This window comes from Helianthus annuus, chromosome 6, assembly GCF_002127325.2.
Source record: "Helianthus annuus cultivar XRQ/B chromosome 6, HanXRQr2.0-SUNRISE, whole genome shotgun sequence".
Taxonomy (NCBI): Eukaryota; Viridiplantae; Streptophyta; class Magnoliopsida; order Asterales; family Asteraceae; genus Helianthus; species Helianthus annuus.
Genome location: NC_035438.2, coordinates 107470776 through 107496233, shown reverse-complemented (window position 1 = coordinate 107496233; position 25458 = coordinate 107470776). Strand labels below are relative to the sequence as shown.

The 25458-nt window shown below is 39.8% G+C and overlaps 1 protein-coding gene across 1 annotated transcript; it reads right to left on the bottom strand.

The window, feature by feature from the left end:
- Nucleotides 1-731: 731 nt before the first annotated feature.
- On the bottom strand, nt 732-2955 carry LOC110871740. The gene is made up of 2 exons (XM_022120465.2): nt 2615-2955; nt 732-1039 (listed from the first exon to the last, which is right to left on the bottom strand). The coding sequence occupies exons 1-2, from the start codon at nt 2874-2876 to the stop codon at nt 828-830; spliced, it is 474 nt and encodes a 157-aa protein (XP_021976157.1). The 5' UTR covers nt 2877-2955; the 3' UTR covers nt 732-827.
- Between the last annotated feature and the right edge of the window lie 22503 nt (nt 2956-25458).

Here is a 25458-nt window from a genome sequence, read left to right as displayed (position 1 = left end):
TACCGGATTCGGTATCCACCTTTTGACATTTTTGATATCGGTACCGGTTCGGTACGGTAGCGGTAAAATACCGAATTTACCTTCAAATACCTACACCGTACCGATACCGTACCGTATCGAATATTTCGGTATCGGTATCCAGTTTTGACGAAATTCGGTATCGGTATCAGTATTTTGCTCATCCCTACTGGGGAGCACCAGTGTTTCCCACTTGTAAACCATAGGGATAAAAACATGCAATTTTAGGAAAGTGGGGGCTACAAGTGAAATATGGAAAAACCTTAGGAGCATCCGTGTAATTAACTCGAAACTTTGTTGAAATGTTGCTTTAGAATATTGAATAGTTACTATGTGGTAAAACCTTCCATATTTACTTTTTTTACCGGTCATATGAATTGTGTAAATCTGGTGACTGGCTAGACTATACCCATTGGCATTATATGATGTCAAGGTGAATTTCCTATCCGCTTAGTAATGTAAGACAACCGGTCAGTCCCATGGAGTATATCCAATTAGCCAGGATCCGAGTGGTGTTATACGTTCGTCGGGGCATATGAGGAGATGAATTGACAAAGGGTCCATATTATTGCTTTTAATTGCCATGTTATTCATCATATTACGATTTATGGATCCATTTGAGGTGAATACCACTTATAATATGATTTAGAAGTTGGAAAATACTTTGTTTACAAGGTCATATAGATGTTTTAGTTTTAGAGTGAGTCATTGTAGCGTTACATAAGAAATGATGTAATTAAATATAATGTTATGGTAATATTTGATGATGTGACGATTTACGTGTCAAGTTTGATACATTTCCATACACATCACTCGTCTTTCAAAATTTGGCTCATAATGGATGATCGAACCGGAGCTAACTCCACTTGCGGTCCATCTATAGATGGTTTTATTACTTTTATGAACAAAACGTTATAGACAATGGTGAACACCAAGAGTCCAAAAAATGCATATGGTAGAAATGCTCCTGGATCTTGAACATCTTTCGTCACTTCCTCTCTTGCGTTATATGGGCTGGAAGCTGCAATAATTTTCAACATATTAACTTGATAAAAAGAAATGTATCATTTTCAAGTATCTATAGGCGTAAACGAAACGAACTGAAACGAGCCAAGCCGAGCCGAGCCACTCGCGAGCTACTCAAGACCAGCTTGTTAAAGTTCTAATTGAGTCAAGCCACTCACGAGCTTGAGCCTGAAAGTAAATTCGTTTAATAAACGGGTCGGGCCTAAGCTTTAATAAACATGAGCCTAAAGGAACTCATCGTTATATAATTTTTATTTATTATATTATATATGCTTAAAAATTATATATTATTATACAATAAACTATGATAAAACAAATAAATAATAGATTAAAGGTTGAGGTCGAAAGACTACCCATGAGTTGAATTCAAGCTCGACTTCGTTAAAGCGCGTCGAGCTTATATGAGCTCGTGCTAGGCCCCGCTCGTTTACACCCTATATATCTTCAATGGTCACAGGAAAGAGGTTTAATAAGTGAAGATGAGAATGAGTAATCCGATAACCGAACCTATAGGTGAAACGGGTGGGTCGGGAGGGTCGAGCGGTGGTGTTATATTATGTTTGAACAACTATCTTTTTACTCCTAAATACAACTTAATGACCTACACTTGTAGGGATTTCAACTCACGTCATTTTTGTAGGAGACAATCATCAATGCCACTAGACCATTAGACTAGACGGTGTGGTAGGGCGTGGAGGCTTCAACCACGCCGGCACACCACCTCGTCGCCCGCCGTGGAGTAGGGGGCTTGAGGATTTCCACCGGCGTGGAGGACGCGATGGTATTGGTTGTTGTTGTTTGGGTTGATTTTGATTGGTTGTTGTTTTACTTTTTTAATAAAATCGCCACTTTCAAGCCCCTCCCTGACGTGGCTGTCACGTAGCGCTTAATATCTCCTCTTCATGTCTCTCTACACCGAGTAGTCATAGAGCAAGGAGATGATGTATGAAGTAGTTTCAAAATTGTCAAGTCCTTTAGTCAAAGTCAAACGGGTCGAATAGGGTTAACCCGCCAGTGATTTTCGGTTTTTTTATGATGATATAAAACTGATCCAACATATCATAATGAGTTGAGTTAATTAAGACTACACTAGTTGTAACTCTAAAACAATGATCCATTAATTATCTACTTTAATTTTTGGTCAGATAAGCAAAACATCTCGCTGTGATTCGTGAACAAACTTTTCCAAATAATCATAATCATCCACACAAATTCAAACAGACTAGTGGTGTTTATTGGTTCGATTTTTAGTTTGAAGATTATGGGTTCGGGTTCAGCTTTGACAGTGAATAACTTTTTTTGTTTTTATAAATTTCCTTAAATTATCTTTTTACCATTCATTATATGTTGTTGTATGGGGTTGTGCTAAATCTATAATTACATAGAGTGGTTGTGAATGGAGGAGAGAAAACTTAAGTAACCATAATTCTTCTATAGATTTAGAACCGAATTCAGATTTAAAACCCAATTCATTCATTCAGTTTCAGTTTAAAAGGGAAGCGAATATTTGTTGTGTGTTAAAGCGTTTGGGTTTAATGAGTTTGAAAGCGAATAACAAACAATGAATTACCTTTGATTTTAGGAACAGGGTTGGCTTGTTTCTGCGAGATAAGGTCCAGTTGTTGGTCAAGCTGGCGGAGGGCGTCTCGGGCCTTATCCGGGTCGATTTCAAACTCTGAATCTCCAGCAGCGGTGGCTTGATTCTGAAAGAAATTGTTGTTGGTACGACTGCTCCGTTTCTTTAACTCGAATCCGAACCCGGATACCCAAAAACGGTGATGATGTAACAGCGGATGATCAGAGGTAGTTGGTTGAAGAAGATTACGCATCATAAACAAATTTTGGTGAACTGATAAAAGTGGATAGAGTTGCTGTACGAGACACGGTTGTAAACTTGTAAATGCTTGGTCACAAAATATCACATTTGCCTATATTTGCCCGGGGATTTCTAATGGCACACCTCTCTGTCTATCCGTACACTTTTCCAATTCAATACGCATCTTATAGGCCTATACGATGCGTATTGAAATAAAGGAAAAGCCACGACAGACTGACATGTGCAGGTTATGTCTGGTGGCGGGCTTGATATGCATCGTATAGGCCTATACGATGCGTATCAAGGCACTGATTTTTTTAAGTTTATTTTTTGTTGTGTTGTGTCGAATGCGAACTCGAGAAACAAAAGGGATTTCGAGCAGTTGGTCGATGACATGATAGATAAAGATCTTGACACGATCATATCCATTTTCAAGTATTAGACAAGATAGTCCAAAATGAAATATATTAAAACCATTCAAGCCCACCAGTCTACAATGTGAGATTTAAGCGGCATGTTAAAACGGAACATAATCCCAGATTGTCTAAAGAAGCGCTTTTATCATGTGTCAAGTGGTAACAACTACCAAGGGGATATTCAGATCTCTATTCGGTCATCTTTCCGAGCTTTTACACACGAATATGTGGTTCCCAATTTTTGGAACATAATCCCAGATTGTCTAAAGAAGCGTTTTTATCATGTGTCATATGGTAACAACTAACATGGGGATATTCAGATCTCTATTCAGTCATCTTTCCGAGCTTCTACACACGAATATGTGGTTCTCAATTTTTAAAATATTATGTCAGTAGGAATGTTTTAAAAATCAGATGCAACTTTACGACACGCTTACCTTAATCACATCTTCCATGGAGTCACAGATCCGACAATAGCGCCCACGGATCTTCAAGCCTACCAGTCTACAATGTGTTATGGTGAGATTCTTCAAGTTTGCACAGTGGGAGAAAAGACCAGCACCCTTGTCATTCCGTATTTTCTCATTTTCTAATTCTCAAAAAATCTCGTAACGTATTCTATGTTTCTCTAAATCGTCTGTAAAATTATGTTTCTCTTTGACACATGATAAAAGCGCTTCTCTAGACAATCTGGGATTATGTTCCATTTTATGACACATGATAAAAGCGCTTCTCTAGACAACAGGTGCAACTTTACGGCACGCTTACCTTAATCACATCTTCCATGGAGTCACAGATCCGACAATAGGGCCCACAGATCTTATGCCCACCCGAGACCGACCTCTGGATCACACGTGGGAGAAAAGACCAGCACCCTTGTCGTTCCGTATTTTCTCCTTTTCTAATTCTCGAAGAATCTCGTAACGTATTCTCTGGATCACATGTGTTGAATGATCGAGAGAAACTTCTTCAAGCTAACTGCCGATATCTCATCCTTCTTATCTTGCTATTAAACGAGGTATAATAGCTATAAAATATGTTTAACTTTTGAAGTCTGTATATTCTCTAACTTTTGAAGGTTCTTTATATGCTTCTTTCCTGATGCATGTCTGTGCCGGGGAGTAGAAGAGTCGCATTGCCGGTACCGAAGAGATGTTGCCGCAAGGCGGACCATCCCACCAAGAGCACGACCCATGAAATCGAACAGTTTCTCTGTCGCTAATTTCTCCACTCACCGTGAAATCGAACAGTTTCTTCATAGATTCGGTCCGGTTTCAAAGCCAGTTGAGGATTACGAGTGTTCTAGACTCGTTCAAGGTATGCTTGTTTGTGCGATTTACAGAAATAAGGATGCATTCCACGGTAAACGATGCAGCTGATGAAACCGGAGTTATTATCTCGGTTGTTCAGTACTTCCGAGACGATTCAAGTGAGTCCTATGAAGCAAGTGTCTGTCAATTCAATTGAGAGGAATCATTGCATTACATCCCAGTTGAAAACAAGTGGTTGTAATGATGGGAACCTTGATTTAAAACGCATAATGTGAAACACACGAATATGTGGTTTCAACGGATTGTTGGACTTCTTGTTTCAACGATTCTCTAATTCCAGAAACTTATTCAGATCTCTATTCGGTCATCTTTCCAAACTGCAACACACAAAGTGCTGAACAAATTAAATTGACACCTTCAATTGAGAAATTCATAGATTAATACGCATCGTATAGGCCTATACGATGCGTATTATTCGACGAAATTACTGAAATACCCCTGTTTTTTTGATAAATTTAGGGGTATTTTTGAGAAAATTCAAAGTGTAATACGAATCAGATAGGCCTATACGATGCATATTAAGCCGATATACGATACAACATAGGCCTATACGATCGTATATGGCATAATTTGAAATTTAGTCTTATCGTGTTTTCCCTGATTCGACGCGTATACGTGTCGTTTTTTGACAAACTTTCGCATATTTTGTCATTTTATGACGTGTACCTTCAACATATGTCGTTTCGGTGACGTTCGGTTGCGTGCGATTATCGTATTCTATGATTATGTACAGTTTTGTTTGAAATCCACTTGTATTGTATAGTGTCGTGCTATATGTATACGCGTGTGTAAATATAATTAGTCGCGTATTTTGACGTATTTTTGCCTATTTTGACGTATTCTAACATATTGTTGTGTATTTTATAGTATATTTGACGTATTTGAGCGTATTTTAGCGTATTTTTGCCTATTTTATAGTATTTTAGAGTTTTTTTTTCGTATTTTAGAGTATTTTAGCGTATGTTGAAGGATAACGCAAACAAGTTCTCCACAGTTTGTTATTCAGATCTCTATTTGGTCATATTTCCAAACTACAACACACGATAAGTTTAAACTTTATAGCGTGTGATTTGACCAGGAAATGATTGGAGGTGATTTCTACTTTTAATAAGCTGTCACAATTGTCAAATTCGTTGCGTGCATTCATATTGTTGAGACAACAACAGATAATGAACGGATTGTTGGACTTCTTGTTCCAAATGCAGATGTAGGATCCGTACATAAAGGTCTCTCTAAAATATGCAACCGAGACCGCCTTGTTAATTTTAATGAAGCAATGTAGAATGAATGTGCAAACCGCAACCGTTTTTTACTATGGAAACGGTGGCTATGCGAAATACAAACCGCAATCGTTTGTGACTATGGGAAACACAAGTTTTCTCTTCGAGCTTGATGGATGTCCGTTATCTCAACACTTCTCCTTACATTACTGGTCTGGAATTGGAGAACCGTTGTGCATTTGCTTGCTGATTATTGAAAATATATGTTGAAATCGAAGAAAAGAGTAAAAAAGATGAAATGAGGCGTGTTAATGCAAAAGCAATACTTACAATTAACCAATATACATTGATTATGGATTTAACTTGCAACATACATCAAAGCTTCATGCAACCGATACCGCCTTGGTAATTTTAATGAAGCAATGAAGATTGAATGTGCAAACCGTAACCGTTTTTTACTATGGGAATGGTGGCTATGGGAAATACAAAGCACAATCGTTTGTGACTATGGGAAACACAAGTTTTCTTTTTGAGTTTGATGGATGTCCGTTATCTCAACGCTTCTCCTTACATTACTGAATTGGAGAACCGTTGTGTATTTGCTTACTGATCTGGAATTGGAGAACCGTTGTGTATCTGAATCAGGTTCTCAAACAAACACTACTAAAGATGAGTTGGTATGGAACCAAGAATATGAAGATCACGGTGCAGACACGTGGGAACAAAGTTATTGGACTACCGCTGATGTGTGTCGGTGTGTATATAATTTTATGTATATTTTTAGCCCTTTTTACGCTTTAGTAAAGTTTTAAATTTATAAAACACGATATTTTACTAACACTAAACATACATATGTGCAAGTGCACCCATCGTGAGTGTAGTATAGCGTTGGTAAGATACAGAGGTCGTCCAAGGACACAAGAGCTTTTAGTACCGGTTTATCCTCAACGTCTAGTCAAATCAAAATTTTAGAAAAAGGTTTAAACATGAAAATAAAAACTAAAAATGCTGAAAATAAAAATAAAAATAAAAACAGATAGACAAGATGAATCACTTGGATCCGACTCGCCTTTAGTGTAACCTTTGATTATTTCCGCACTTTTGCACTTTTTAAGAGATTATCTTAGTTATAGTAGTAGGCCCCTCTTTTGAACTCAAGTAGCAAAAGCTGTCAGTGATGTCTATGAGAACGTCAGCAAATCGTATGAGGAGTCGAGAACTGAAGCTCCTAAAGCTGCCCCCAAAACTGCTTTCAGTTTCAAACAATTCAAGGCTTGTGGGCCAAAGGAATTCACTGGCGAGGGAGGCCCCACAGGATTGTTCCAATGGTTTGATTCCATAGAGGTCACTCTGCGATAGAGCGGCTGCCCTGATGACCTCCGTATTCTCAACACTACTGGCGTCTTCCAGTCCTGCGCACTAGACTGGTGGACGGCCGAGAGAAACAAAAGGGGAAATGATGCAGCCTACGGTCTGTCATGGGACGAACTCAAGGAGGTCATGCTGGAAGAATTTTGCCCTCCTCATGAACGTCAAAAGTTAGAAGATGAATTCTGGCACATTAAGCAGAAGGATGGAGAAAACGCTGCTCTCACTGCTCGATTCAAGCAGCTCAGTATCATCTGCCCTGATCAGGTGAAAACTTCTGACATGGCAATCAAGAAGTATATCCGAGCCCTGCCTGACTGTGTCGCAGATTTCGTGCAAGCGGCTAAGACTAAGACGATCGAGGAAACCTATCTACTGGCCGCTGAAATCAATGACAAGCGGGTTAAGGCTGGTGTTTGGGATAAAGCTCCGGAGCACCTGCATCAAGCTACCACCGCACCTCAGTCATCAAAGTCCTCACACCGAAGGAAGAAGAACAACAACAGCAGCTCCCAGCAACAAGAACTTCGCTGCCACTACTACTGCTGCTCCTCTCCAGGCCGTACCGGCCTAGCAGCAGCCCTATCACCGTCCAGCTCCAACTACCTATGCACCACCAGCAAAGCGTGCATACACAGGCCCCTACCCGGTTTGCCCAACATGCTCTTATTATCATCCAGTGGGTATTGCTTGTCGTTTCTGCGCTCACTGCAACATGTACGGCCACTTCACCGTCAACTGCCGTACTGGTCCTCGCTACACCGCAGCTCCTGCCACTGCTCAACAAGCTCTGCTCCCTGCCCTGCAAGGCCAAAACGCGGCTCCGGCACCCGCGATCAACGCCAGAGTCTGCTTCGCATGTGGTGATCCCAACCACTTTGCGAACATGTGCCCAAACAGGGTAGTGAAACAAGAGCCCCAGCAGCAGCAGCCTCACCAACAGCCGCAGAACCAGCAGCAACAACAAGCCGCACGCGCCAGAACCTTCAACATCAACGTGCGCCAAGCCCAGGCCGACAACAATGTGGTCAATGGTACGTTCCTTGTGAATGGTATTTATGCATCATGTTTGTTTGATACTGGAGCCGATAATTGCTTTGTGTCGTTCGAATTTGAGAAGCTCCTTAGTCGTAAGCGCTCTTATCTCTCCTCGACATTCGATGTTGAAGTCGCTACCGGAAGAACTGTCGCCGTTAATTCTGTTCTTCGTGATTGTACTCTCGAGCTCAACAATCACATCTTCCCAATCGACCTTATTCTGATGCAACTCGGAAGTTTTGATGTCATAGTAGGCATGGACTTTCTTCGCGAAAACCATGCTGAAGTTGTATGCTTCGACAAGATGATTCGATTCTCGCTAGCGAATGGTGATTTACTATGTGTCTATGGCGAAACTGCTTTGAAAGGTCTCAAACTTATGTCCTGCGTCCAGGCTAGCAAGTATCTCCGCAAGGAATACAGAGCTTTCTTGGCTAACATTGTAGTAGCGGAGAAGGAAAAGAAAAGGAAGACAGAAGTCAAAGACGTCCTTGTGGTCTGTGAATTTCCCCAGGTATTCCCTGATGATCTTCCTGGACTACCGCCAAGTCGTGATATCGACTTTCGTATCGACCTCATTCCTGGAGCCAACCCTGTTGCCAAAGCTCCCCCACCGACTTGCATCGTCCGAAGTGCGTGAACTCTCAAACCAACTTCAGAAACTACTTGAGAAAGGCTTCATTCGCCCGAGAACCTCTTCTTGGGGCGCGCCAGTCCTCTTCGTTAAAAAGAAGGATGGGTCGTTTCGGATGTGCATTGATTATCGGGAACTGGACAAGCTAACCATCAAGAACCGCTATCCCCTACCCCGTATCGACGATTTGTTTGATTAGCTACAAGGTGCTACGTGTTTCTCGAAGATCGATCTACGTTCAGGCTATCACCAGCTACGCATTCAAGAAGAGGATATACCCAAAACCGCTTTTCGCACTCGCTACGACCATTACGAGTTCGTTGTTATGCCTTTTGGCTCAACCAATGCACCCGCGGTCTTCATGGATCTGATGAATCGCGTGTGTAAACCTTATCTCGACTGTTTCGTCATCGTGTTCATCGATGATGTCTTGATCTATTCTAAGTCAAGAGCCGAACACACGCAACATCTATGTTTGGTTCTCGAACTGCTCCAGGGGAATCAACTCTATGCTAAGTTCTCCAAGTGCGAACTTTGGCTAGGGGAGGTTTAGTTTCTGGGTCACATCATAAATAGTCAAGGTATTCACGTTGATCCCCCGAAGATTGAAGCAGTTAAGAGTTGGGTTACACCTAAGAACCCGTCCGAAGTTCGTTCTTTTCTCGGACTAGCGGGTTATTATCGCCGACTTATCGAAGGATTCTCCAAGATCGCTGTGCCGCTTACCACTCTCACGCATAAAGATAGGTCTTTTGTTTGGGGAACCGAACAAGAATCTGCCTTCCAAACCCTTAAGCACATGCTCTGCAACGCTCCTATTCTCACGTTGCCGGACAGAAATGACGGTTTCATTGTCTATTGTGATGCTTCCAACCTTGGTCTTGGTTGTGTTCTCATGCAACAGGACAAGGTTATAGCTTACGCGTCTCGTCAGCTCAAAATCCACGAGAAGAACTATACAACCCATGATCTCGAGCTAGGCGCGGTTGTTTTTGCATTAAAGATTTGGCGACACTATCTGTATGGTACCAAGTGTACGATCTTCACCGATCATAGGAGTCTTCAACATATCTTTCACCAGAAGGAACTTAACATGCGCCAACGCCGATGGGTAGAACTTCTCAATGATTACGACTGTGAGATTCATTATCACCCAGGCAAAGCAAATGTCGTTGCCGACGCTCTTAGTAGATGGAGTTACTTGCTCAGCATCCGCGATACCCAAGCCCAATACGATCTCGAGACCCTCATCCGCGAAATCCAGCACGCCTGTTTTAATGAACGCACTCTGAAGAAGGAACAAATCTATCACGATGGAGCTCAACTGGTAAACAAGTCGAATGGGATATTCCACTTTCTGGACCGAATTTGGATCCCTAAGCGGACCAATTTGCGACAGATTCTGATGGACGAAGCTCACAAATCCCGGTATTCTATTCATCCCGGTGCTGATAAAATGTACTAGGATCTTCGTTACTAGTACTGGTGACCGGGTATGAAAAGAGATATTGCTCTCTACGTTGGGAAGTGCCTGACTTGTGCAAGGGTCAAGGCTGAACATCAAAGGCCCTCTGGCTTGCTCGAACAACCCCCAATCCCTATGTGGAAATGGGAGAGTATAGCTATGGACTTCATAACAAAGCTTCCGCACACGTCATCAGGTCACGACAGCATATGGGTTGTTGTTGATTGTTTAACCAAATCAGCCCACTTTTTGCCAATACGAGAAGACTACAAGGTGGAACGATTAGCCCGGATCTACACCGACGAGATCATTTGTAATCATGGGACGCCTCGTGACATCATCTCCGACCGTGACGCTCGGTTTACCTCGCGATTGTGGGAAATGTTTCAAGTAGCTCTTGGTACTACGCTTAATCTGAGTACCTCATTCCACCCTCAAACCGACAGTCAAACTGAAAGAACGATCCGTACTCTTGAAGACATGCTCCATTCGTGTGTCATAGACTTCGGTGGTAATTGGGACAAATACCTGCCGTTAGTCGAATTCTCGTATAACAATAGTTATCATACCAGCATCTAAATGGCACCATTCGAGGCTCTATATGGAAGAAGATGTCGATCGCCTATTGTATGGCACGAGATCGGTCACTCGCAATTAACCGGTCCTGAGCTATTGCAAGAAACGATTGACAAAGTCCTCCAGATTCGAGACAACTTGTTGAAAGCTCGAAGTCGACATAAAAGATACGCCGATAGAAGACGCAAGCCCCTTGAATTTGACATTGGCGACTACGTGCTCCTAAAGGTATCACCTTGGAAGGGTGTGGTCAGATTCGGCAAGAAAGGGAAACTAGCCCCTCGATATGTTGGACCTTTTAAGATTCTGGAAAGGATCGGAAAAGTCGCCTACAGACTCGAACTACCGGAGGAACTTAGTAACGTCCACCCGACCTTCCACGTGTCAAACCTCCGAAAGTGCCTGGCTGAGCATGATTTGATCGTACCCCTTGACGACCTCCAAATAAATGAAACACTACACTTCGTGGAGAAGCCTGTCGAAATCATGGATCGCCAAACCAAGCAGCTCAGATGCTCGCGCATTCCTATTGTGAAGGTCCAATGGGAAGGCAAACTAGGCGCAGAGTTCACTTGGGAACTCGAAAGCGACATAAAGACAAAGTACCCACAGTTGTTTGCTACGGCTTCGACCTAATTTCGGGACGAAATTCCCTAAACAAGGGGAGGCTGTAACACCCCGTGTTTCGAAAGTCAAAGTCAAGATTAAAGTCAAAGGGAGAAAAGATTGCTAATTGCAATCTGTCTCTCCTTGCCCAATCCCTGTTTTGACTTCTTTGACTGTATATAGTCTATTTTATGCTTTACGTTAGTTGTATTATGTGGAGTAATCAGTTAAAATCGAAGTAATCGAATTGTTTATCGCTACGAACCGCTTTACGGCTGTAAATAATAGGAAGTAACAATACGATAAAGTTAATTAAATGCTGATCGAACTAATCTAATCAACATCGCACTCGCAACTCGAACTACGCATTTTGGTGATTATTATACGTGTGTGTGCGCCTTATGTGTTACTTGTGCCTATTTATTTATGTTATGTGTGGAAATCAATCAAATCGCAATCGAAATGCAATCGAACTCAATCGCAATCGAATGGCAATCGCAAACCGAAATACGAAATAAGGATACTTGCATGTTGATATAGTAGTTGGGATTAAAAGTAATTTGAAAAGAAAACTCTATCGCACACGCATCGCTCGCAATCGAAATCGAAATATCAAAAATCGTCACGCCGCGCACCCGAACCAGATGCCAGCCGGCCGGATTGCCATCTGACCGGGCTGCCATCCGGTCGGTGTGCCATCCGACCGACCTGACACCCGGGTGTGGTGTCATCCGACCGACCCACACTTTCCTCTTTTGGAGGTCTATAAATACCCCTGTCATTGTTAAACTTTCTACTTTTGGAAACTCTCTGTCCGAGCAGCACACTCTTCTCACCTTTTCTTCGATTTCTCTCAAACCAGGTAAGATCTCGTCCTAAATCTTGTACTTTCTTGATCTACACGCACTCCTACACCTTTCTATCTTTTGATTTTTAACTTTCAACCGTGAAATCATCAAGATTCGAGTGTTCTATGATGACGACATCATGGTGTTCTTCAAGAACTTCATGTTTTGGCCTCAATCCTTCAAGAACAACTTGAATCTAACCGATTTCCACATAAATAAACAAAGATCTACCATAGATCTAAATATTTTCACTAAGAAAAGGATTGAAAGATCGTTTTTCTACTTTCTTTCAACTCTTTTACACTCAATGCACTCAAAACCGATAGAATCGGGCCTTGTGTCAACATACTACTCATTCTGTGGTTACGTTAACTCAAGATCCGACCCTATCCACGAGATTTATCGGTTTCGGGTCAAACAAGAACTCCGTCTCGAACAGTTCACTAGTCGGGTTTGGGGTGATTCCTGTCCGACCAGGAGAACCAAGTATTGACAGATTCCCGATGTTTGACTTGTTATCAAAATAACTCGATAAAAACGACAAACGATCAAAAACAACCAAGTGTAAGACGAACGGAACGACCAGGATGGAAAGCCGTCCGATCGGATGACCATCCGATCAGATTGTCAAACGGACAGGTTACCACCGATCAGCTTGCACTATGGGACCCACACTTAATCACCTTTTGAAGTTTGAGTATTGAACGAACTGCTGTCCGATCGGAGTACCATCCGACCGGATTACTCTTCAGATCATGAGATACTTGACTTTAACACTTAATCGATTTTTCAAACATGTTCAATAAGGATGCCACCCGATCGGACGGCTGTCCGATCGAGTGACAAACCGCTGTGAACTTGTTCTTAATGAAGTGCCCAGCCGATCAGGTTGTCATCCGATCGAACGTTCGTTCGATCGACTGACCTGAAGGGTAAAGGTACTTCGATGTTTTAAAATGCTACAACAAAAACTTCAAAAGTCAAACCATCATACACAAACACATCTCTCTCATAGGAAGGAACAATCCACTCGAATAGTCATTCGACCGGACTACCGCCCGACCGGATGACCATCCGAACGGATTGTCATCCGCACGAATTGGCCGTCCGACAGGATTATCATCCGACCAAACAACCATTCGACCCATCAACACTTGCCCTCGTTTTACGCATGGCTTATCGTTATTCTATCAAACTATTCAGGCTAACATTACTCTCAAGCGCTCCCTTCAATCCATCAACCGCTGTGAATATACTCGATCCCTTTTTGCTTTAAGCACTTTTGGGTGTTACATACGTTACTTATATGAAATCACATCAAACACACTACGCAACATTTTAAACGCTAACCGTTACCGCATGTATTACGTGACTTAATGAATGCTTGTTTGTTATGTTTACACATGGAATGTTGTCTACCTGCCTTAGCGACGATAGTACTATAGTTTGGACTCAGCACCCGCTCATGCGGGGGTTGTTAAGGATAATTACTTGCATGGATTACAGTGGTGATCATGTATTGCGAACTGCCTTGGGCAGTCAACCCGCACTCATTGGTATCGATAGATCCGTGTCGATAACTAACATGCTTCGTTTTCCTCAGCGTACGTGCTGGTTATGCGTAAACTATTTCGAACTCTATATGCTATTATCAAACTTGTATGCTCGCCTTTACACTATGTGTATTGACTTTTATTTTAACGTATGTGACAGGTAATTAGGATGCTTATCTGCTAGGAAAGCGAGGCTAGAATAAGCTTCTAGAGCCCAATAAATAGTTGTCTGTAGATCAGAAAACAGGAGTCTCTAGAAGCAGATAAACAATTGGGCAATTTCGTAAAAATCTGAGTTGTCGGAATAGAACTATTTGCCTGGATTTTGTCTGTAATAATTTGTTTACCTTTTGAGACATGGTATGGGACATGTTACTTTAAATTAATTGGTAATGATAATTGTTATGGAAACTTCTGGACAATCTGTTTCGCTCAGTGCCGCGCCCTGATGATTCCGCCATCGGTTGGGGTGTGACAGATTGGTATCAGAGCCATAACTATAGGGAATTAGGCAGACTCGACCTAGTCCGGGTCGATGTCTTAGAGACCTAGTCTATAGTTTGGACCTGTTGGGATTGAACCCTACCAGAGGAACAGATAATGAAAGCCAAAACCGGATCACAACAATGGATTCACAATAAGCAGCTGTTAACTATAAGCTTTCCCCTTGACTGTGGCTCCAACATCTGATATACTCCAAAGTACTGCCTTTATCAACATCTGCTGACACTGGAAACTGCTGATCAGATCAAAGACTGATGAAGACTAAAGCTCTGCTGCCCAATCTACTGCCTTGAGTCAAGCACTGCTGATCATGACAAGTACTGCTGGGTTCACCGCAGTGGAAGGATGCAGCAGCAGTTAGATTCATCTTATGTAATGTATTGTAATATCAGTAGTTAGCATAGCAGAGGTTGTATAGATCACTAGACAGAGTTTGTTAGTTTGTTAGATGTCACTTTCATGGTGACGTCAGCTGAGATGCCTCAGTGGTTTGGAATGCCTGTAAATGTAACAGTACTCTGTACTGTTACATTTGATTGACTGAGCAAGTTATTCTTCTCATGTCTAATCCTTTCATCTTGTGCAACCAACCTTGGAGCATCAGGCTGAGGGGGAGTTTAGTATTGTAAGCATGCTTGTAATCATTTGCTTTGTAATTCAATCATTTGACTTAATGTGAAGCATTTGTTTATCATACTATTCCCTTCTTTGATTGTGTTTACAAAGTTTGTATTCATTTCTGCTGCACTTTGCATTATTTCATATTCTCTTAATGTACAAATTATACAAACAAACACAATCATGAGAGCCTCCGATCCTAACAATTGGTATCAGAGCCCGGATAGTCAAATTCGATCTAACAATCAATTTGACGTAACAATTCAGCTCAAAATTCATTGATACTAAGGTTGATTATATTTAGTTGAAAAATAGAGCAACGGGAAATCATGTTCAAAATGACTATTCAGATACTCTGTAAAACAACCAAGATGTCATAAGATTCACAAATTTCAAACAATAAGTGATGTCACGGACAAATCACCCATAGTTTTCAGATCTAAAAACATGTTTGGTAACTATGGTGTGATTACCTTCATTCAAAATTGATCTCAACTGTTGTTATGAAATTTGTGATGATTTCATCATATTTTATACTAAAGTAGGAACCCCAGATTAACAAAACCTATGTTCATACAAATATTAGTGTTTTGCTAACATAGAAAGAGGGAAATAAAACTTTAGTCATGAAATCTTATGTGTTAAAAGGCAGGTTGAGAATCCTCAAAAGGACCAAATCAACCCTGTCAAAACACATCAAGAAAATCAGGGGTCTAAACAGTCCAAATCATACGTAATGTGAGAATTGGTAATAAAACATGTACAAATGTGGCCAGGTCTCTCAAAACATTACTGCAAAATGATTCTGGATTAAGCTTTTCCTCAATAAATCTCCCAGTAAGTATTTCTGTACTTATGAATGGGAAGGGTAAAAAGGGAAGAAGAAAATGAACAAAACTCAAAGGTGTGTTTATCTCAAAACTTTTGAAGCCAAAAGAAAAGAGTATAAACATAAAACACTTATGAGCCCAAAGTTGGGTAAACAATGGTCATCATGCAACTGTGTGCATTCATTAATTCAGGAAAAGTTCAGGTAACAATGGTATCTCCAGTGATTGACCTTAAAAGAAGAATTTACAATCAATTGACAAGAAAATGATCCTAAACAGTGGTCATAATAACTTGAGAATGATGTGATCATGAGCTTATTTGGAAAGTTACCAGATCCTTTTGATGTTATTATCAAAATAATTTTTTAAGGTGTTTTTCTCAGATAAAACCAGATATATTATTTTATTATGTAATATATTTTGTACTTTTACTCATTTTTGATAGTAAAAAGTTCATCTCTGGTCAGGATGTAATTTCCTTATTTTTGTGTGAAATTACTATTCCTAAAACTGATCAAAAGGAAATGGTGCATAGGTCAAGGTCATATTAAGCTCAAGTTTGTTTATCACATATCAAAAATTGATTGCAAATTGATTTTAAACTACTGAGACACTCATGTTCTAGTTCAAATAATTAGACACAAAATGAGTAGCCTTAGTAAAGAAGTTCTCATCATCTGGAATGCTAAACCACTGTCAGAAAATAGTGAACATGTGGTAAACCTTGAACAAAATTTCCTAGAAAAACTGCTGACAAATCAAGCTTGATAATCTGCATCTAAAATATAGTTGTTGAGTATAGCATTTCTGCAGAATAACAGTTGTTGGACATGATATTGTGTTTACACAAGACAAAATCAATCTCCACATCTGAACAAGCAGATGCTCAAACTAACTGTCAAAAGTTCAACCACTGCTGCACTAACAGTTGTTATGCTAATGGTCTTTCATTTTGTTATCAACCACTGTTTTCCCTTAACTACTGTTGTGTCTTAAACATCTGCTTTCTAAAGTCTGTTCACTGCTGAAAGTCAACCCCTGTTCCTTCAATTTCTTGATAAGCACTGTTGTATAACATCAGTGCTCTATCCACTGATGTGCTATCCACTGATAGTTAAAATCACCCACTGATCCATTTATTACTGTTGTAACTGCTGATGGTTGATCCATCAGTGGCTCCCAAAACAACTGTCCTCCATTATTTACTCTTCCACCAGGGGTTGGCACGTGGTCAGTTTTTAGTCGTCAGATCATTATAACCGCTGCCACGTCAGTATTTACTTTTTCCCTAAATAAAACCCTGATCAAAACCCCAAACAGGGTTTCACTGTCGAATTGAATTCCAAACATTCTCTTCACAAAGCAGTTTCCCACTCATAACTCCAAAAACATTCTTCGATCTTCTTCATAAAAAATGACGAAATCTAAATCGAAATCAAAATCCAAACCTTCTTCTTCTTCCGCTCCCACGGACGTCACTCAAATGGCTGCTGAACCCATGGAAATCCCATACAAAGCCCCTCACAATTATTTGGGTCTGCTCACAAAACCCACTTCCACCAACACATTCGACTCCATCATCGACACCGTATCTGCGTCAAAGTACAAAACTTTGATAACAGCAGATGCTCCCATCTACCAAGAAACCCAGAGAGAGTTCTGGAAAAATGCAACCCTTGAAAAACAAGGAGATGTTGTCAAAGCCATTAACTCCTCCATACAGGGTAAAGCCATTTAAATCACACCTCAATCCATCTCAGAAGTCTTTAAACTCGATGATCAGAAAGGTAAAACTTCTTTTTCTAAAACCGAGTTGAAAAATGATTTCTTGAACAGAGGGTAAGTAGAACAACCAAAAAGAGATACCTTACAAAAAGGCTATTTCCCCTCTGCACCTAGGTTTTTATTTCATACTCTTTTGATGTGTGCCTCAAATAAAACAACATCTTTCAATGAAATACCATTAAAAATCCAATGTCTAGGATATGCTATTTTAAACAATGAAAATTATAATTATTCCCAGGAGATTTTTAATGACATGGTGAAACATGTTGATAGCAAATCATTTTTGCTTTTTCCAAGGTTTTTAAGCTACTATTTTGAACAAAAAATTGAAGGAAAAGATAAAAAATTGCTTAAACAAGGAAACTATTTTCAAATAAACGGTTTGACACCTGAGACTTTCTCAAGGATGTTAACTCCTTCGAAAACAAAAGCAGAGGTGCCTGAGCATAATTTAGCAGTTACAACTACTCCTCAGGTATCGACTGCTGAGCCCACTGCTCCAGGTGATCAGAGCAGCACACCAACTGTTCTGAAACCCACACCTGCCACCACCAAAATGACCAAAAAGAAAACATCCAGAAAGCCCCCCAAACCCAAAACAAAGGCACCTCTAGAAGATGAGATCCCAGAGCAAATGCCTGTGACAACACAAATGTCACCAATAACCACTGCTGCTACTTCCTCACAGTAGTTGGAAGAAAGATCTCCACCCTTGCCTCAAACTCCTCCTGCATCCTCACAAAAGGATCAGGTTGTAAACACAGGGACCCCACAATATGAAGCTCTGGCCCACTCGGATCCATCTTCCACAGTCCTGATCCCAAGGACATGTCTCTTTCAACTCCCTTACCTTCACCCCCCACATTACCACCATCCATAATACCCTTGTTGCATGCAGTTGATATTACTCAGACATAAACCAGTTCCTCTCAATCACCTATCACTGAGAGTATACTCCCACAAGTGACTGGGTCTGATGCTGATATCTTTGCTATCCCAGCAACAACTGAGGAGGTTATACTGCAGGAGTTACAAGTAATTCCTGTCAGTAGTTCAAGTGGAGCAGCCACTACAAATGTTGAACCCACTAGTTTACATTTGGACAGTGGTTTCATTCATAAGACTCCCTTGAAGGCAATTTCTTAAATAGCACCTGTGAGAACCACCAGTGAGATTGTTCTGCCCACTGTGTAACAACCGTCACTAAAATCAATAATTAGGACGATAATTAGTCAATAAGAAAACCCTAATTGAGACACCCAAGTAATTCTGCATTAGCCCCAAAATTTTCAGAACAATCGGAATCAGGATCAGGGCCCCTAAAACAGGAGGGGGGGGGCAAACCCTAGTCGAATAGTTATCTAAATAAAACGTTGGGACAATCTGATTTGTCCAATTTATTGATTCAGCAAGCCTAGTCCCGAGCCTAGGCAGCCTATAATTAGACTGCTTAGCTTACGGACTGTAAGGGATCAGGCATACGGTCCGTAAGGGAGTCCCAAAAATTAGTATAAATAGCAGACATTGGGACATGAACAGAACACTGAAAACGACGCCCAGATTCTCTGTGTACGTCGAATTAGAATCGTTATACTACAATTAAACACACACGATCACGAGGTGCTGCTGCAATCAGGGTAATAACTCGATCGCTATTACGATTCAACGTCCGATCGATTATAACTATCCAACGATTGTCTGAGTGCTGCTCAAATTGAGCTGATACTTTGATTATTCATTGTGATTTCGACTTGAATGTTTGAGTGCTGTTCGAATTCGGACTATGCTCTGTCATTCGTTGTGAATCCATTGAATTATTAAGTATTGCACTTATTAATCATTGTGAGGGTTTAATCTCGTGAATTGACGTAACTGCTGTATTAGTTACTAACCCGGTTGTGTGTGTGCATTATTATTTAAATTAGGTTAATCACAGGCAAATCAGTAAGGCTTATATCTTGCTCGTTAAATCTGCAATGTGAGTCATTCTCTTTTTATTAACTGTTTTACAATACCTCAAATTATTTTCAAAGTGTTATAATTACAGGGACTAAGTCGTGGATATCTTGATTTATTGGTTAGTGGGGTATTGTGCACATTACTATTTCTCCCAGTTAGGTTCATTGACCTACTAGGGAGGAACGTCACTATTAGAGTTCATTGACCTAATAGTGGTATGACCATCGTCACCATTGTGACTTGTCACCATTGTGACAGAAAGCCAGATAAAGATAAGATAGGAACTATTGTAATCGCTCTTATGCTGTAATTTGTAACTATGGGTCATTTCCTAAAACCTGAATGAACTCACTCAGTATTTCCCCGCTGACAAAACCTTTTTCAAACATGTTTCAGGTGATCTGTTGTGAGCAAAGAAAAGTGCCAGGAAGCACTACCAGCTTAGAAAAGTGGCTCAGTGTAAAAATAAAAGAAACATGTTTTGAAAATAAAGATTTCCCGGAGAAATCACATTATTGTAAATTATGGGATTTTATCCCTCATTTATAAAACGGGCAGTTTTAATTATTAAAAGATCCTGTTTTTCAAAAGACTTCCGGTGTCGCCTAAAATTTAAGTACCGCAGGATTTTTGTCCCGCGGCTCCTGAAACGGGTCAAACCGGGTCGGGGGCCGTGACAGAAATAAGGTGGTATCAGAGCCACTTCTCAAGCCACTGATTTAAGCCAATTAAGTATTTAGAAAATACTTAATTTCCATTAATTGCTATTTTGTGATTATTTGTTTATTTATCTGACTAATTGTGTACAGTATGAGCAGATCTTTATATGCTAGTCAATGTAGCAAGTAATGCAAATTCTTAAATAATTTGACTCAAGTATTAGTACCTTTATTATCTACAGTCTAGAAGTCTTATCAAGAAAATCATAAAACTTACAAATAAAACCTCGTGTGATGTAAATTTCAGTTATTTTAATAGTACCCAGTAGGAACTAATATTTAAAAAGTTTTCTATAAATTTTATGAATTCTGACCATGTCTATTTTGCTAAACAGCATGAGTAACTTGTCTGAGGCCCTTCAGAATTTAAATCTCTATCCAGTAAGAGTAGAGGTTTCCAGAGATTTCAATAGATATACACCAGACATAGAAGAACCTATAGAATTCAATGCTTTACCTCTCAAGAAACCCAAGCCCAAGGAAATAGAAATTGAGGAAAGTTCTAGGCAAATTGAAAAGTTACTATCTCAGGAAGAGTTAGATTTTATAATGGCAAGCTATAATACTATTAAGCCTGTTAATGAAAATATTTTTAATTGCTCTCTTGAAAAACAACTACCAATAAATTTAGAACCAGCTATTCCAAACCCTTCAATCCACTCGCAAATAGACGAATGGTTGATTAACGAAATACAATTACAAAACCATCCCTATAAGCTTTTTCCTCAGTTCAATTCAAAAGCTTTACCAACTCCACCGATAAGTACCGAGAATACAGCTAAACTTCGCCTTGGTGAAGAACTAATGGACAATGGAAATAGGATCCAAGAGATTGGGGGACAGATCTCCTGGAAATACGATGAGAGGGAACACCATTACTAGAATATCATCTTACCACAGGATAGGGGATCTATGGAACTGTGCTTGTATAATAGTAATAGCAAAAATCAACCTGTAAAATCATTACAAGGTAAAAGTGTGTATTGATGTCTCCTATAAAATATAAAAATATAAAAAAATAGGAATCAAGAAATCGATAATTTGGTTATATGTATATTGTGAAATTTATATGATGATTTTAGGTATAATTGTTGATACTAATAAATTATATATCTATATATATACATTAACTATCAGATGGAAAACGCGAATAATGAACCAGTTAATGATTCTGAGCAACAATCGGGGGATCAATATATGACTAGGCAGGATATAGAAAATATCGTTGCTCAAGGGATAGCTAACACTATTCCAACAATGATAGCTCAAGGGATAGCCAACGCTATTCCAGCAATCGTTGCTGCTGTTAAAAATCCAATAGAACCACAACAACTCGTTCCTAGCAAACGTATTTCTGAAGATAACTTCAGTAATAGCGTAAACGGAGGCAATGATCATGTTAATCATGACAATGAACCACAACAAGCGCCGCTCCCTAAGAAAATGAAAGTTGCAACGCCTGGTTGCACTTACAAGGAATTTCTTGCTTGTAAACCATCTGAGTTTGCAGGCAATGAAGGAGCGACTGCGGCACTACGTTGGTTAGAGAAAACTGAGGCAGTAATTGCCATAAGTAAATGTGCTCAGGATGATCAGGTCATGTACGCGTCGAATCTTTTCAAAGAAGGGGCGCTAGAATGGTGGAATACGGTGTTACAATCAAAATGAAGAAGGATGGCGTATGCTATGAACTGGGAAGAATTTAAGAGCTTGGTAGAAAGAAAATTTTGTCCCGAATATGAAAAGGAACAAATGACAAACAAGTTTCTAACCCACCGGATGGTGGATATAGATTGTCGAAAGTATACTACGACATTCTTCGAGTATGCTCGAGTAGTACCAACCCTGGCTTCGCCAGAGCCGGTACTTATTTCTCGATATATTTGGGGATTAATTTCTGAAATCCGTAACATCGTCAAGGCTGCGAAACCTCGCACGATTGATGATGCGGTGGATTTAGCCAATACTCTGACTGACGAACTAGTACGGACAAGAGAAGAAAATAGAAGGAAGGAAGTAGGCCAAAAGATTACCCAGGTAATCCATTCAGGTAACCATAACAAGAAAGGAGGGAATGGGCAATCTTCCACTAGTCCATTTTGCAATTTTTGCAAAAGAAAGCATTTTGGAAGATGCAAAGGATACTGCAATTTTTGCAAAATTCCGGGGCATCAGGAAGAAGACTGCAGGAGGAAGAAATTTTCAGTTTGTTACAACTGTGGAGAAACTGGACATCTTAGGCCAAATTGTCCAAAACTAAACAAACCATCTGACACTAAAGCCAAACCTGCAGAAGAAGCAAAAAGGAATGCAAGAGCCTTTCAATTGACTGCTCAGGAAGCAGAGCTCATTCCAGATGTGATAGCTGGTACGTCCTAGGTTACAACGTTTACACAAAAAGTATTATCTGACTCTGGTGCAAACCAAAGTTTTATAAATACTTCATTCTGTCAAACTCTTAACTCATCATTAATCGAACTTAGGCAAATCTTTACAGTCGAAACAGGCAAAAAGGAAAATATAGCAATCTCAGGTCATAAAATTCTTCGCCAACCTAATTCCTATGAAATTAGCCGAGTTTGATGTTGTGTTAGGAATAGATTGGTTAGTAACCACCCTGCTCGAATTCTCTGTGATAAGAACTTTATAGAAAATCCAGGCACCCGCCAGAGAAGTATTTATGATTACAGGAAATAAACCACGTAAGGTCACATGATGTATCATGAAGGTATTCACTTAGATCCTGCTAAGATAGCAGCAAATTACTAAAATGGAAGATTTCGCAAATCCCTAAATGAAAATTAGGAATTTTGTAAATTTAGCCAGATACTATAGGCAGTTTATTAAAGATTCTCTTAGATAGATATATCCTTAACTAAGCTAAAACAGTTAATTCTAAATAAGAACCTAAACAAAAAGAAGCCTCTAGCATAAATTAACAAATATTCCAATCCTAGCCTTACCAGAAGGAACAGAAGATTTTAAAGTATACGGTGATGCTTCAAAGCTAGAATTTGGATGTATGGTAATGCAACACAAAAAGGTAATTGTGTATGCATCAAGGCAATTGCAAAAGCACGAAGAAAGCCATACCACTTGTAAACTTAAAAAAATTAGAAGCCACAAGTTACCCTTAAGATTAGGAAACATTATCTAAGCAAATTTACTATCCATACGGGTCATAAGAATTTAAGATACATATTTGAGCAACAAGAATTAAACATGAGGAAAAGGAAATCCTCGGTGACTACGACTGTGATATTTAGTATCACGAAGGAAAGGCTGAAGACGGTTAGAAGAGTTATACAAATAATAAACAAGAGCCGTCGAAGTTCGAGTTGGAGACAAAATGTTATTAAAAGTATTTTCTTGGAAAGGAATTTATAAATTCGGTAAGAAAAGAAGCTAAGTCCAAGATACGTAGAACCATTTCCAGTAATCCAACGAATAGGACCAGTAGCTTATCGTTTACAACTACCAGAAGAATTAACTGAAGTACATGATGTGTTTCATGTATCCAATCTCAAGAAATGTCTATCAGACGAATCCCTGGTAGTACCTCTTCAAGATATAGAGGTAAATGAAAAGCTAAAATTCATAGAGAAAACCCTACAAATAGAAGACCGGAAGATTAAGTTTCTCAAACACAAACGACTAGTGCTAGTGAAAGTCAAATGGGAATCCAGGAGAGGACCAGAGTATACTTGGGAACTGGAATCAGAGATGAAGCGAAAGTACCCTCATCTATTTCAGTAAATCTCGAGGATGAGATTTTTCTTAAGGTGGGGAGGATGTAACAACCGTCACTAAAATCAATAATTAGGACGATAATTAGTCAATAAGAAAACCCTAATTGAGACACCCAAGTAATTCTGCATTAGCCCCAAAATTTTTAGAACAATCGGAATCAGGATCAGGGCCCCTAAAACTGGAGGGGGGCAAACCCTATTCGAATAGTTATCTAAATAAAACGTTGGGACAATCTGATTTGTCCAATTTATTGATTCAGCAAGCCTAGTCCCAAGCCTAGGCAGCCTATAATTAGACTGCTTAGCTTACGGACCGTAAGGGATCAGGCATACGGTCCGTAAGGGAGTCCCAAAAATTAGTATAAATAGCAGACATTGGGACATGAACAGAACACTGAAAACGACGCCCAGATTCTCTGTGTACGTCGAATTAGAATCGTTATACTACAATTAAACACACACGATCACGAGGTGCTGCCGCAATCAGGGTAATAACTCGATCGCTATTACGATTCAACGTCCGATCGATTATAACTATCCAACGATTGTCTGAGTGCTGCTCAAATTGAGCTGATACTTTGATTATTCATTGTGATTTCGACTTGAATGTTTGAGTGCTGTTCGAATTCGGACTATGCTCTGTCATTCGTTGTGAATCCATTGAATTATTAAGTATTGCACTTATTAATCATTGTGAGGGTTTAATCTCGTGAATTGACGTAACTGCTGTATTAGTTACTAACCCGGTTGTGTGTGTGCATTATTATTTAAATTAGGTTAATCACAGGCAAATCAGTAAGGCGTATATCTTGCTCGTTAAATCTGCAAGTGAGTCATTCTCTTTTTATCAATTGTTTTACAATACCTCAAATTATTTTCAAAGTGTTATAATTACAGGGACTAAGTCGTGGATATCTTGATTTATTGGTTAGTGGGGTATTGTGCACATTACTATTTCTCCCAGTTAGGTTCATTGACCTACTAGGGAGGAACGTCACTATTAGAGTTCATTGACCTAATAGTGGTATGACCATCGTCACCATTGTGACTTGTCACCATTGTGACAGAAAGCCAGATAAAGATAAGATAGGAACCATTGTAATCGCTCTTATGCTGTAATTTGTAACTATGGGTCATTTCCTAAAACCTGAATGAACTCACTCAGTATTTCCACGCTGACAAAACCTTTTTCAAACATGTTTCAGGTGATCTGTTGTGAGCAAAGAAAAGTGCCAGGAAGCACTACCAGCTTAGAAAAGTGGCTCAGTGTAAAAATAAAAGAAACATGTTTTGAAAATAAAGATTTCCCGGAGAAATCACATTATTGTAAATTATGGGATTTTATCCCTCATTTATAAAACGGGCAGTTTTAATTATTA

What these genes read in the sequence shown, in the direction of transcription:
- LOC110871740 (XM_022120465.2), bottom strand. Translation starts at nt 2,876, where the DNA reads ATGATGCGTAATCTTCTTCAACCAACTACCTCTGATCATCCGCTGTTA. An exon ending in CCCTGTTCCTAAAATCAAAG is followed by an intron (nt 1,040 to 2,614) that starts GTAATTCATTGT and finishes AAATTATTGCAG; the next exon opens with CTTCCAGCCCATATAACGCA.